The sequence below is a fragment of the Gopherus flavomarginatus genome, chromosome 2 (assembly GCF_025201925.1).
Source record: "Gopherus flavomarginatus isolate rGopFla2 chromosome 2, rGopFla2.mat.asm, whole genome shotgun sequence".
Classification (NCBI taxonomy): domain Eukaryota; kingdom Metazoa; phylum Chordata; order Testudines; family Testudinidae; genus Gopherus; species Gopherus flavomarginatus.
Window position 1 is genome coordinate 122,871,515 of NC_066618.1, and position 14,629 is coordinate 122,886,143.

General features: G+C 41.7%; 1 protein-coding gene across 6 annotated transcripts in view; it reads left to right on the forward strand.

Annotated features, from left to right (window-relative positions):
* Positions 1 to 14,629, forward strand: part of ANKS6 (ankyrin repeat and sterile alpha motif domain containing 6) — an 87,365-nt gene that overhangs the window by 22,143 nt on the left and 50,593 nt on the right. For all 6 annotated transcript variants that reach the window (XR_007772355.1, XM_050938153.1, XM_050938152.1 and 3 more), the window contains 5 exons: positions 768 to 978; positions 2,146 to 2,192; positions 3,811 to 4,014; positions 5,297 to 5,462; positions 9,892 to 10,064. Coding sequence is in view for 5 of the 6 variants with exons in the window: in XM_050938153.1 (XP_050794110.1) it covers positions 768 to 978; positions 2,146 to 2,192; positions 3,811 to 4,014; positions 5,297 to 5,462; positions 9,892 to 10,064 (801 nt within the window). In the remaining variant the exon portion in view is untranslated. The remainder of the gene's footprint in view (positions 1 to 767; positions 979 to 2,145; positions 2,193 to 3,810; positions 4,015 to 5,296; positions 5,463 to 9,891; positions 10,065 to 14,629) is intronic.

The following is a 14,629-nucleotide window of genomic DNA, read 5'->3' on the forward strand; positions in this document are numbered from 1 at the left end:
AAGTATATGGATGTTGGTAGGAAAAGTATTAAAATATAATCAGAGCCGTCCCTTGAGTAGGGCGAATTGCGGCGACTACTCCAAGCCCTTAAGCTTTGGGAGGTCCTGCGAGCCGGTGCGATTGGCCAGCGAGGTCAGTCCCCGAAGAAGCGAATCCGTGACTTCCACCCCCAGTCCCGCACTCCCTTAGAGATGACCTTGTCTACCATAATAAGTTCCTTTGCTCAAGCAGTCCTTTATTTTTTTTAAATGGGCAATACGCATCCCAGTTTCATCAGCCTTGTGCTATAATACAAAACCTTCACAGCAATCTGTGTATTGTTAAAATAGAATAACTTTACACACATACTGATATTATGACAGTAAGATGTGCTAGATCTTGATACTGGAGAGCATGACGTTAGAGTATGAAGTTGTGAGTTGATTGGAAGATTAAATACTTAGCACTGTAGTTTTAAAACTTCCCACCCAAAGTACGTGAATGAGGGCAGGGCAATAAATAAAATAACAGATAAAATCCTACATTACACAATTTCTCCTGTGTACCCTCCAGCGATGTCTTGCGTATCCCCAAGGGTATGCATACTACAATTTGGGAACCCCTGGTCTAGGGTGTCGGGTGACCTTGGTAAACTACTCTGTCAACTCTTGTAGTATATCACTAAAACTCCTTGCCAGAATTATAGCTTTGTGCAAAACGGAATTAATGTAACTTTTCTTTTACTTATATGTTAGAACAAAGTTGTCTTGTCTTCTCATCCCCCTAGTCGTGGTGGAACAGGATGTCCAATAGATTCCGCAAGCTGAAGTTGACCCAAACATTACGTCATGGATTTTCCACCAGTCAGTCTGTGCCTTTTACTGATGAGCCCGAATCATCTCTGAATTCCACAATAAAAGCCACTTCACAGCCTGATGTGAACAACTCTGGAAATTGTGATGCCGCAACAGCTTGGACCACAAATATCAAAGCTAGTGGTAAAGTCAGAACCGCTTGTGTGATCTATGGGAAGTGTTTTATCATCTGGTAGCTTACGTGATACCATATTTAATGTAGTGCATTTGCTACAGAGGAAAACATGTAATAAGTATGCAGTATATGGAAAGAGACTGCACAGAGAGTTATTTTATCAGACTTGTACTTTTTTTGGTTAGTGATTGCTGCTGAACAATAAATTTAGCATCACCCCGGAAGGAAGCTGCTTAATATTATGTATGCCATTATTGTGTGCTAGAAAATACCCTTGAAATGGGCAGTAGATTCATATTAGAGAAAGAAGACGGGTGAGGTAATATTTTTTATTGGACCAACTTCCATTGGTGAGAGAGACAAGCTTTTGAGCTACACAGAGCTCTTCTTCAGGTCTGGGAAAGGTACTAAGAGTATCACAACTAACTACAAGATCAAACAGATAATTTAGCAGAGTGGTTCTTAGCCAGGGGTACATGTATCTCTGGGGGCACACAGAGGTCTTCCTAGGGGTACATCAACTCATCTAGATATTTGCCTAGTTTTGCAACAGGCTACATAAAAAGCACTAGTGAAGGCAGTACAGACTAAAATTTCCTACAGACAATATACTCTATATACTATGCACTGAAATGTCAGCACAATATTTTTATTACAATTGATTTATTTTATAATTATATGGTAAAAATGAGAAAGTCAGCAATTTTTCAGTAATAGTGTGCTGTGACATTTTTGTATTTTTATGTCTGATTTTGTAAGGAACTGGTTTTTAAGTTAGGTGAAACTTGGGGGTGGTACGCAAGGCAAATCAAACTCCTGAAAGGGGTACAGTCATCTGTAAATGTTGAGAGCCATTGGGTTTAGCATAAGTAGTTAGCACATATTCTAAGAGAATATTCAAGGTGAAGTGGCCTATTGAAACCCCTGTTAGTCATAGAACAAAAAGCAGAGTTAGTGGATTTGAACCCTGCAGTTTATGTTGTAAAATATAAAAACAACAGTGGCCCAAATTCATCTTGGGTATGTTGCCAGGGAAGTCAGTGAAGTTGCATGAGGGATAAATTTATGCCATTGTATTTACTGAGTGAAACTGTTGTGGCATACAATACATTTATCAAAGTTATCCTTGGGAATAAGCATTTGTAGTTTTTAAATATCCTTTATGTGTTTTTCAGGTGTATGCACAAGATCAGGAAAGGATGATGAATTATTGACAACCATGGTATGTTACAGTGCTGTCAATGTGCATAACACTGAATAGAACATCATGCAAGTCCCACTCAATCATATTTACCATCCAAGTTAGACAGGCGGCACAGTTCATTCATATTTTCATACAAATTATACAGTGTCTCCATTAGTAAAAGAAATAGCATTTGCTGATGATCACTGGACAGTTGTATCCAAACTGCTGTATTTTTTCTCTTTAGTGAGAACAGGAAATAACTGCAATATTGCAGATGGTATGGATTGGTAACTCTTGGTAAATATTGACTTTTATAGCAAGTACCATTCATTGGTTGATGGATGAACTTCTTATGGTCAATAATGACTTAAAAAGAGATCACTTGATTAGTTGGTTTATTGCTGAAAAGCCACATGAAGTATTGTGTTTTAAGGAAGAATTTGAATGTAGTAAGAGAGATGTCTTGGCAAAGAAATGTAGGGGATGTAACTCAAACTTATTTCAAAACCATTTACATGAATGGATAAGTTCAGTTAGATAAAAAGGTAAGCTGTAGTAAAATTCACGATGAACAAGGCATCGTGCATTTTCAGCTATTTTTAACCTATCTCAAAACCTTCACTGTTTGGAGAAAGTTACAAAGAAGGTATAATATAGATTCCTCCTCTCCTTTGTTATAATCAGGGCCGCCCGGCGTGGGGCAAGTGGGGCAATTTGCCACGAGCCCTGGCCCGGCAGCAGTTCAGCTCTTCGGTAGCATTTCAGCGGTCTGAGGTCCTTCATTCACTCCGGGTCTTCGGCAGTGAGGGGCCCTTCAGTGCTGCTGAAGACGCGGAGCGACTGAAGGGCCCCCTGCCGCCGAAATGCTGCTGAAGACCCGGAATGCCGCCGGGTGAGTAAAAGCGCTGCAGCTTCCCCGTTTTGCCCCAGGCCCCCTGAATCCTCTGGGCGGCCCTGGTTATACTCCAGCTTCAGATTCTGTTATAACCTAGAGACTACATTATCTTCAGTTGATAACCTCTTATTGGCAATTGTAGAAGGTCAAAATACCCATGTTGATTTCATTAGATCTTAGAGAATCATTTATTTCATATGAGGGACAATGAGGGAACTGGGTTAGAAAAGAACTTCAGTTTTTCTTATTATTCTTTTCCAGGAGAACCCAAAGGGACAGAGTAAGCAATTGTTCATTCTTTCCCAGGTTCTCATCTGGGAACCCACAGAGTTTTTATCTTGTTACTTCTCCTGTTTATCATTTGGAAGTAACTAATTAACACTCCTGTTGACTTCACTGGGAGCCAGGATTAGGCCCAAAGGAAGGAATTAAATAGATTTATACTTAACAAGGCTACGTGCACCATTTAAGGGAACCAAGTTCAGTATATTACATATACAGGGTTTATGATCACAGCTTTAATGGTCATTTGCATTGCTTCTGTTTGTTATTCTATCATTGTATATCTTCAGAGATGTTTATGTCTTGATTAAATTGTTCTTTTGCCTGTTTAAAATACCCTTACTCCCCTACCATCCTTTTATTCTGATGACGTATATTAAAAGTCTTCCATTCTCTACATAGCTTCATTTCCTATTTTAAATGCATATAGAGTCAAATAAATCTTTCTAAGAAGAGGTAATTTCTTTTTCTTTTCAGTTAAGAAGTGGTGCTCCATTTACTAGGCTACCTAGTGATAAACTGAAAGCAGTTATTCCTCCTTTCTTACCTCCTTCAAGTTTTGAGCTGTGGAATTCTGACCGAACACGAATGAACAATGATGGCAAGACTGAACAGATGAGGACTGCCTTGCCACAGCGCGGGATCAAACATGATTTTAACAGCAGTGCAAACTCTGACATAGTAGGTGAATGCATTGTACAACAAAATATTGTATATTGTTACCTCCAGGAAATTTTGGTTGATAAGACACACTGGTTTGATAGCTGTCCCTCAGACTGATGGTCCTCTGGGGTTCTTGCAACATGTAGCTGTGAGAACATCTTGTAGAATCATGTATTTTCCATTGCGAGTTTCTTAAAATTACCATATCTTTAGAATGGTTTGTCCCTGTAAACTCAGCTACTCAGGAAGAATATACTTCCCTAAGAAGAGAAGCGTAAGTAGAGTAAGAGCTTGCATGCCACACTTTTCCTTGAATACAATAAGCTCCAGCACTAAGATGGGTTTGTCACAAATTGCTGAGGTGATCATAGATTCCAAGTGAGGTGGTTTAGTCCTCGAAGTAAGCCCGCTAGGTGTATCAGAGCAGGGGTACTTTGAGTTGGAAGTGAGTTCAAGAAGGAAAGGGGGGGAAAAAACAACTTAAAGAAAACAAATCAGTTACCTATAAGTCAGTCATCCTACAGATGACAGCAGCATGAGTGGATAATGTGTGGATGGAGCAAAGGAGAAGAGGGCCAAGTATGGAGTCGGGAGGCATTCACTCAAGGGCTAGGGAAGTGGAGAAGGACCCACCAAACCAGAGACTAAAGGAGTAGTCAGACAGGTAGGAGAACCACCATAAGAGGACATAACTGCAAATGCCACTGGAAGATGAGATTTCAAGGAGTAAGGAGTGGATGTTGATGTAAAAGAGTTCAAGGAGGATGTGGATGAGTTGAGGCTTTAGGATTTGGCCAGAAAATCATTAGAGCCTTTAGTGAGAACACTTGCTGTGGAATGAAAAAAGGCTGACGTGGGATTAAAGAGGGTTGAGAATGGAGTCGGAAGAGAGGAAGTCACAGCAGTAGCTGTAGTTTAGTTAGTGTGGAGGGGCAAAGGGATGGTAGAGAAGCAGGTAGTGAGCCCAAAGGTGTTTTTGTAAGATGGGGGAAACTAGAGCAGAACGTTGTATTAGATAAATTTTACATGTGATTTTATGTACCGATCTTGAGACTTTGTATTGCTCATGTTATACTGATGACATTTTTAGACAAAAATCAGAGGAAGAGGACTATTTTTATATTATTCCTTTATTCCTTGTTGAATTAGGATTTTGTAATGTTCAAGAAAATAATCATATTCATTTCTGAGATCTGTTCTGATCCTCAAGGAAAGTCTATGGTAAGTAAAATTGTGTTTAAAGCTTTATCTGCCTGAAGAAAGAAATGAAAAAAGGTGTATATATTTCTTGCTTTTTTAGACATCTGTTACCAAAGGTACTAGACCGATCAAATTGCCAACATTTGCAAGAAGACCTGCTTCTCCCTCAAATTCAAGCAACTTCAACCACTCCCCACACTCTTCTGGTGGATCCAACAACATCGCTGGAATTAACAGACATGGTGGAGAACTCCATAATAGATCAGGTGCGTATATTTTTTAAAATTTCATATATAAAAATCATTAAGACAGATTCAGCTAGGTAATCTAAATTCACAGGTAAGGTAGAAATTACACAAGTGCTTGCAAAGCTGCCATTAACTTTGTTGGAACAGGAACCACAGACAGTCACAGTAGGGGACTAAGAGCCCAGTATGCATTTGGAACCAGAGAAGCTAACCTTGCATCTGAGGAATCTCAATGACTTTAATTGGGGTACATCCGTACAGCTTAGATTGCAGGATTGGGAATGGTCTCCTAAAGGACGTGTTTCTACCTTAATATTTCTTCCATGAATTTTAGTCTTTTTTTTCATGTATCACTTCTTTCTTGTTGAAAAGCTCTGATGTTTTAATTAAAAGAAATAAAAATTAAACCACCAGCATTCATGCCATGCCTATTCAAAAGAAGACAGTCCAGGCATAAAACCTATTAAAAATACATGTCTGCTTTATCCCATTTTTGCATATATTATGGTAGAGACTTTCATAGCATGATCGCATAACATTGGATAATGTAAGATACTGAAATTGAAAAATATTTATTTTGTAAGTATGGGTTAAGTCTGTGGAGGCACATACATATTCATAAAGCAATTGTGGTAATTTTAACATGCCAGAAAAGATTTTGACTTCAAAACCTGTTGTAGTAGTTTAACATGTGACAGGTTCCCAAAACACAGAACAAAAGATCATATCACTGAGAGATGTATTTGATACACATCACTGGAAAGAATCTAAAGATTATACCATTTTCTAAATATAAAGAAATATATTTGTAGTATTTTGACACAGAACAGAGGTTCCTGCACCTGTCAGTCCTCCCAAGGGCATGAACCTGTCTGTAGCCACCTGAGGATTCTTTACTGATTATTCAAAAAGAGCTACATTAACTAGCAAAAGCAGCAAAGAGTCCTGTGGCATCTTATAGACTAACTAGTCTATAAGGTGCCACAAGACTCTTTGCTGCTTTTACAGATCCAGACTAACATGGCTACCCCTCTGATAATTAACTAGCAAGTATTACTAGGTGAAATTATTTGGCCACAGTTATGCAGGAGTTCAGACTGGATGATCGCCATGCTACTTTCTCCTCTTGAAATCCATAAAATTAATACTCCTTTTGTCTGCCATTTTCCTCTCCAGTTCAATGGGGTTATATTATTGCAGCTGTAGACTGGGAGTTTTTTCCATGTATTTTCATCTTGAATGTAAAAGGTGTTTTTCACCAAGAGAGGAATAAATGTACTTTAATCAGAATTGTTAGGGATTTCAGATCCAGAGTGGATAGAAACACCCCTTTCATTCTACACATAGATCAGAAACCACTTCAGCTCATGGTGGAAAAGAGCTGAATCATCCCTCTCCATTGCATCAAGCACTGGCCACCCCAGTTCCTCATAAACTGTTGCTGGTTCAGGTAAAGCCTAGCCTTACTAGGGGGATGCTATGATTTTTGCATTCAACAGCAGATGATCACTGGACATTTTGGGACTGTTTAGAGTTTTCCCCTCATCTACCAAATATATTTTATTATTTGTACTAGGGTACTGCCTAGAGGCCCCAATCAGGATTGGGACCACAGTAAGCTAGGTAGTGCACACAATTTAAAAGATGGTCACTGCCCCAAAGAGTTTACAGTGTAAACCCCCAACCATGGGAAGAAAGAACCCTACTGGATATCCTCTGTAACTCTACAGTGTTACTGCCATTGCCCAAATTCTTCTGACAGCAGCATCTACTGCCAATATTTTATTATCACCTGAGAATTAGATGGGCTTCTCCCTTTCTCTACCTCTCCCCACCGAATCTGCTGAGTCAGAAAACTAATGTATGGATGGGAGTCTAGCAGCCCTACTCCAGTAGATCTTTGCTTAGTTGATTTAATAGGATGCACCTCCTCACAAACACAAAAGTGGCCCCAACATACCTACCTGGAGGTCACCAACAGGATCCCCAAGGGGCTGGCCTATAAAAGGTCTCCCACCTTGGGGAAGAGAAGACCAGGAGCAACAGAGTGTTAGAAACAACATGGATATGTTTCAGAAGCCCAGAGACCTGGTGGGTTCATCAGAAACATCTGAGTGATTTTCCTGCCTGCAGGCAGTGCCCCTCAGTAGGATTTGAGGAAATACTTGCAGCTAACAACGTGTTTCTGTCGTCATCTCAATCACTTTGCTTATGTGCATCTCTTTTCTCGTTACTTCATTTGCATCTTTTCATATTAAGAAATTCTTCAGGTTCAATTCTGGTTCTGTTAAAACCAGTGAAAATTTTGTCACTTTCGTAGATCCAGAATTTCACCCTATGTCTACATGGGGCCCCTCACACAGTAAGACCCTGTTACAGGGAAAGCTGGTCCTTTAAAGAAAATTTAGGCCCATCTCACAGCAGTGCCTAATTTCGTGCTGAATCATGGGACTTCAAGTCCAGGGAGCATTAACTGAGAGTGAGCAAGCCCACTGGAAAGGAAGCATCCTATCAAGAGCTGCATGCTGTCAGTAGGGAGAGAGATTCAAGAAGAGTAGCAGCCGATTAGGGAAACTCTCCAGGATCTGGTGTATATATCAAGGTTGACATGATTCCCTGTGAAGGAGACCGAGACAAAACCTGTGAGAGGCTTGGCTGAAGAGACCCGAGCAAGAACTGGCCAGAGAGGCATTGTAGGGAATGTTCCCAGGACGATAATGGGGCAATCTTGGGTTTGGAGCAGATTGCTGCTCATGGTGTAGAGGCCTGTAGTAAATGGAGGGCACAAGACACCTCCTAGAAAGGTCATGTGGAAGCTCCTGCACTGAGGAGAAAAAGGACTGTTAAGCCTGAGTTATTGCAAAGTCTGACTGATCCCTGCAATGGAGATTATTGTCAGCTCTTAATAGAAGGGGAGAAGGAGGTCCTCTGTGTCAAGGGTGAAGGACTACATAGCCGGTGAGGGGGAAAGGACTGCTGAAGCCTGAAACACCTATTTTTGTGTGTTTGGAAGGAGAGAATTTTTACTTTGGCTGTTGGCTATTAGTCCAGGAAGACAATCTCCAGTGGGGGAAATGAGGCAGCAGGCACACCTGACACTGGAGAGAGAAACACAACCCCAGTATGCCCCAGTTCTGACTGGGACCTTTTGGTACTACAAGTAATAGTAAGACCAGCATGACTACTAATGCGTCACTAAACACTTCAGCCTTGCTCTCCTCAACACAGGCAGCATTTTCAAAGATGGTTATAATGCTTGACACCCTTTGTCCAGAGGGTAAACCCATCTCTGTTAGCAGTACATAAACCTGGAATTAGTACCTGGATCCTGTTGTTCTTTAGAGTTCAGTGAAAGGTATAATAAGAAAAAAGTTTGAGTTTGGATAAATATAATTGAAAAATGTTAAATTTCATTTGTCAGGCATCTCCCTCTTCTCCTGTCGTGCTGGAATTACAAAACAGCTAGCGAAACCTGGAGACAAAGAGTAATGGAAGGATACACATAGGCTGACCCCCCACATCCAGCCTTTTAGTCTTTTCTTTGCTGCTTTCCTGGAAGCCTGGAGAGCAGCTCTCAGCCTTCTGTCTCCAGCACTTTAGATAGTCTTTGCTGGCTTTATCTTTTCCCTCATTTGTCAGCCTTTCGAGTATTTTTCCTCTCCTGTTGTCTGTTCACTTGCACTGGTGGCAAAACAGGCTACTGCCACTGTCTTGATACTTCCCAGAGGTGGTGACTGCCTCCCCATGTATTTTGCTTCTGCTACACCTGATACGCTAAAGGCTACTGCAGGATTTGGGGACCAGTAGATTAATAGGTGGACAGGTGAACAGTTTCAGATAATAATGCTTACCATTTATATTGTGCTTCTTGTATTCAAAGCACTGTACAGAGATTAATAGATAAATGAGACGGTGGGTAAATATTATTGTCCTCATTTTACAGATGGGGAAACTGAGACAGAAAGTTGAAGTTAATTGCCCAAGGCCACTTAGTGAATCAGTAGCAGAGCCAAGATTAGAATTTAGGAACATCTGTACTCATTTATCAAGTCTATGCTGCCTTCAAAGTATCTGCAGCTCTCTCTCCCACTTCCCAGCAGCAGTGGGAAATTCTTGCACTGAGACCAGGAATTTAGTGGATTTTCCCATTCTTGCTAGTTTGCTTCTACTTTCCTGCCCCCCACAGGCCAATCCAAGAAAGACATGAGGTCTTCCTGGGAGCCTAACTCTTCCCCCTGAAGAAACAGTAACTCCTACAAGGACTAATAGCACTCCTGTGGAGAGATTTTTGTCCATGCACTGAGGTTTTTTGGATGGTGTAGGGTGGCAGAGGAGATGGGCTAGGGACTAATCTGTTTTTTTAATTATATCGGTTTATTTAATATGTTTCTTGTTTGGACCTAACTTTTATTTATTTATTTTTTTTTAATTTATGGTTCCTCCTCAGGTGGCAGTGCAGATAGTGTTTTATCTCAAATTGCAGCTCAAAGGAAAAAAGCAGCAGGCTTACCTGAACAGAAACCCAGCCAGCAATATAGCTCAATCCACACAGCTGCTTCATCCACTCTTCCCGAATTGCAGCAGTATACTCAGATAGCTGGCAATGGACATATTGCAAAGGTATATATATGAGTTTTAAGTTTTCCTGTTACTAAAATAGCTAGCACTTAACAAAGCAGTGAATTAAACATGTTTTAGTCATGTGTGGTAGGAAACACAATTACACAACATATAATGGGCTAAAATGTCTGGCACGCTGGTAGGAACATACCAGTTCCACCAAACTTTCCCTTAGTAACAAATCTGTGCAAAGGCAGGCAAAAATAAAGGGAAGTTTTTATTTATTTTCTGCTTGGTTCATTTTAAATAAATAATCGCAGCCCAGACTTTAATAGATTTCCTGAAAATAACCCTGTCAGCCTGACATGGGCCTGCTTAGCATGCAAAGCCTTCTGAATCTGACTCTGCTGAGCAATTAATTCTTTGGAACGAAGTTTTAAAGTTTTCACAATCAGACTTGAATATGCATGAAAGGGGGTTAGGAGGCATTGTTTTCCTGGAAATTTAAAAAGAAATAAATAGCAACGTTGACATTCTTTCTCTGTAACAAAGGCAGTAACACAAGATGGGATATGCAGCTGTAGTGAAGTATATGCCCTTTCCAAGAATTAAGACTCCAATTTGGCAAAATACTTAAGCATATGCTTAACTTTAATTTTGAAGCCAGTGAGACTTACGAACATGTGTGAGTGCTCTCCTGAACTGGAGCCAGAAAAAAAAGCTGGTGATAGCTCAAATATTTTTCTAGGGAAGCAAAGTGATATAACTTTAAGCTTTAGCTTCATGAAGAAATGTATTTGTAAGCACTTGGAAAATGACCAGCTGAAGCTCAAGGTTCATAAACAGCTAATTGTGGCACACAATTCTGATGACCTTTTGCAATACTATCACGAGTCAGAGCCCCAATTCAGCAAGCTACTTAAGCACATAACAAAATTTAAACACATCAGTAGTTCTGCTGATTTACCTTACTGAACAAGGGCCTTGGTGAAAAGAGGGAATTCAAATTAAACGCTATTACGTCAGGTGATCTTGTTATAATTGTTTCGCATTGATTTTACTCTAGTGATTTCAAGACAGTTTTTCTTAATTTACACAAGTCTGTGATCAGGATTAGACCCAGTATTCTTAGATTTTGGTAAAGTTTTTGATGTGGTCCTGCCTGAGAATCTAATTGAAAAGTTAGAATATTTTTTTGCAATAAATACTGGGGAATGGGTACAAATTGACGGATAGACCATTAGTGCAGAGAGAAAGAGAGAGAGAATATGCACGTCATTTTGCAGGGACTACTTTTGCACTCAGTATTGTATTAATATTATTATAATTGATCTAGAGTGAGGTTTCTCAACTTCTCCTCTGCTACCCCCAAACCACTAATTTTTTTCTTCTGTGATTGTATAAACGATTGTATGCCGTTTTAGCTAAAAAGGCCAAAAAAGCTATAATAGGAATAGGACTGCATTTGTGATTTGTGTAACTGGAATAATATCTGTAACATTGTCTGGCAATCATATGTCTCATAGTTCTTTGAGAGTGTGTGAGTGAGGATCCCAGTGTAGGTGCACATGTGGTTCATGCACAAATCTGTTGAATATTAGTGTCCATCAAGGCCATGCATGCGCCCTGTGCCTCCTTGTGCTTTTGTGCAAGGGCATAAAGGATGGAGCTGCCACAACCTTCCCTCAGTTCCCTCTTGGTAGCAAGCAAGGAATCCTGTGAGTGTCTGACCCACTACCCTGTTCAGAGCTTTATCACCTTTGTTTTATTCTCAAATCTACCATGAGAAGAACACTGTCCTCCCCCTTAATCTGTACTTAGAGGCCTACCAAATTCATAGCTGTGAAAAACGTGTCACAGACTGTGAAATCTAGTCTCCCCCTTGAAATCTGGTCTTTTGGGTACTTTTACCTTATACTATTCAGATGTCATGGGGGAGACAAGCATTTCTCAAACTGAGGGTTGCGACCCCAAAGGAGGTTGCGGGGGGAGGAGGGGATTGCAAGTTTACTGTATGGGAGTCGCTATATTGCCACCATTACTTCTGCACTGCCTTCAGATCTGGGTGGCCAGAGAATGGCAGCTGCTGGCCAGGCACCCAGCTCTGAAGGCAGTGCCCCACCAGAAGCAGTGAAGAAGTAAGGGTGGCAGTACCATACCATGTCACACTTTTGTGCCACTGCCTTCACAGCTGGGTGGCTGGAGAGTGACTGCTGCTGGCCAGTGGCCCAGCTCTGAAGGCAGCAGCACAGAAGTAAGGATGGCAATACTATACCATGTTATCCTTACTTCTGCGCTGCTGCTGGCAATGGTGCTGCCTTCAGAGCTGGGCTTCTGGCCAGCAGCTCACCGCTGTTTGGTATCCCAGCTCTGAAGGCAGCACCACCACCAGTTGTAAGGGTGGCAGTACTACAACCTCTCTACAATAACCTTGTGACCTTCCCAGAACCCTATTTTGGGTTAGGAACCCTACAGTTACAACAGTGAAATTTTAGATTTAAATATATGAAATCATGAAATTTACTATTTTTAAAATCCTATGACCATGAAATTTACCAAAATAGTGAATTTGGTAGGGCCCTATCTATACTTAACTGCTATTGGCATTAAAAAATAAATCTAAATTAATCCAACTATCCCCTTGTCCAGTGGGGTGAGGCATTTTGTGCCAACTACCTTCTGGACTCTAAACTGTTTGGATTCAAACCTTGTCCATTCTACTATGGCCTCATCCCCCAGACTGATGGACACTCTTGATGCCTCTTAAGCTTGGCACCGATGCTTGATTTGCTGGTCTGTCTCCTCAAGGACCCGTAAGTCAAGAGTCGTTGGACTTCTCCAAAAGTTATAGCTTGAGACAAAGAGGGTCCCTTTGGATCCGGAGGCAGTAACTGCAAAGCCAGAACGGAAGAAGTCACCTGGTGCCCCCTCAAGCAGGCACCGTGCTCTGGGATCCAGTAGTGAGAAGAAGACATCCAAGAAGGTGCTGAGAACACTGGCTACCTCTGCCAATGGCGTCAGTTCCACCAACCTTCATAGCAGCAGTCTCAACACTGGCACCAGTGGATCCGGCACCTAAGCTCCCCACACTTCAGCCCTTATCACCCAAGAGACTAGCCAGTATGTAATATAAAGATTGCTCCAAACATCAGGCTGGTTCTTCCTGAAGGAAGCGTCTGAAACTAAACTGCTCAAAGTATTTTACCACCCTCAGGGCCGAGGATGCAGGCCAGACCATGAGTGCTGTGCAGGAGTGATGACACTGAAGATGACATCGGTACCGGTGATCAAGACAATCACAGCCTCAAGATTCATGACACTGGAGGAATCAACATCACCTCCCGAGGCCTGCTGCACATTGAGACCCTGGTGGCACAAACATCGTCGATACTGGGGCTATACTTCCCACAACACTACCGTTTGAGGAGTTATATTCCTCATTCCCTTTGTCAAAATATTCATTTTTGCCAGCGTCAAATATGGAATCAGGAAGTGACCCCAGAAGGAGACTAGAGGTTAAGGCTTCGCATCAAGCCAGATGTGAATGGCAGTAGACTAGCCAACTGCAGCCAGACCAGTATCCATATAATATGCCAGCCTGGCCATTTTGGTCTTACTGGGAACCATTGTCAGACATGTCCTGGAGAAGATTCTCTTTCCATGCTTCAAAAAAATGAAGGAGTTCTCACTCACTAGTGGTATTGTTAATGAGGCCTGCCACACTAGAGTGAGACTGGGATCAACCGTAACCAGCAACAGAGGGACAACAGAAACCCCAAACCTTACCCAAGGAGTCAGACAAGGCAGTGACACTGGTGTCCACTTCAGTGACTGATGATTTCTGGGTATTCCATGATCCCTGACCACAGAGACCCCGGGCATTGAAACCACAGTTATACAGGAAAAGTCCCACAAGCTCATTGACATCTTAAACTCTATGACACTGGCCAATGTCACCCTTTCCCTCAGCAAGGGTATAGTCAAGCTGGTGAAAGGACTTTGGCAGACTTTCTGCCACATCCAAACAGGTGAAAAAGAATATCAAATATCTCAATAGGGCTTAGAATACTTCTGTGCCCATCCATACCCAGGGTCCCTGATGGTGTTGGCAGTGCAAGAGAGGTCCAGATCTAGAAAGGGCATTCTGAAGGAGAAGGACACTAAGAAACTGCACTTCTTTGGACACAAGGCAGACTCCTTGACCTCATTACAACTTCATGTGGTGAACTGTCAGGCCCTGTTTGAAAAGTATAACTTCTCACATGGGTGGAAGTAACTTCCTTCCTATCCAAGTTCCCACAGGAGTATAGGGAGAAACTGAAGGAGATTATAAAAGAGGGCCAGAAGTTCATTAGAACAGCATTGCAAGTGGCTATGAATGCATCCAGTGCAGCTGCCAGATCAGTGGTCATAGCCATAACCATTATATGGGCTTGAAGTGTCTAGTATCCCCAAAGAGGTCCAATCCACCATAGAATATAGAGGGGATAGCGCTCTGGAGCTCTTCAGCAACCTCACTGATGAAGTGCGCCATTCACTTAAGGACTCAAGGGCCACGCTAAGGTCCCTTGGGATCTGTACCCCAGCCCCTACCACAAGCCCCATAAATACCAGCCCCAACAGAG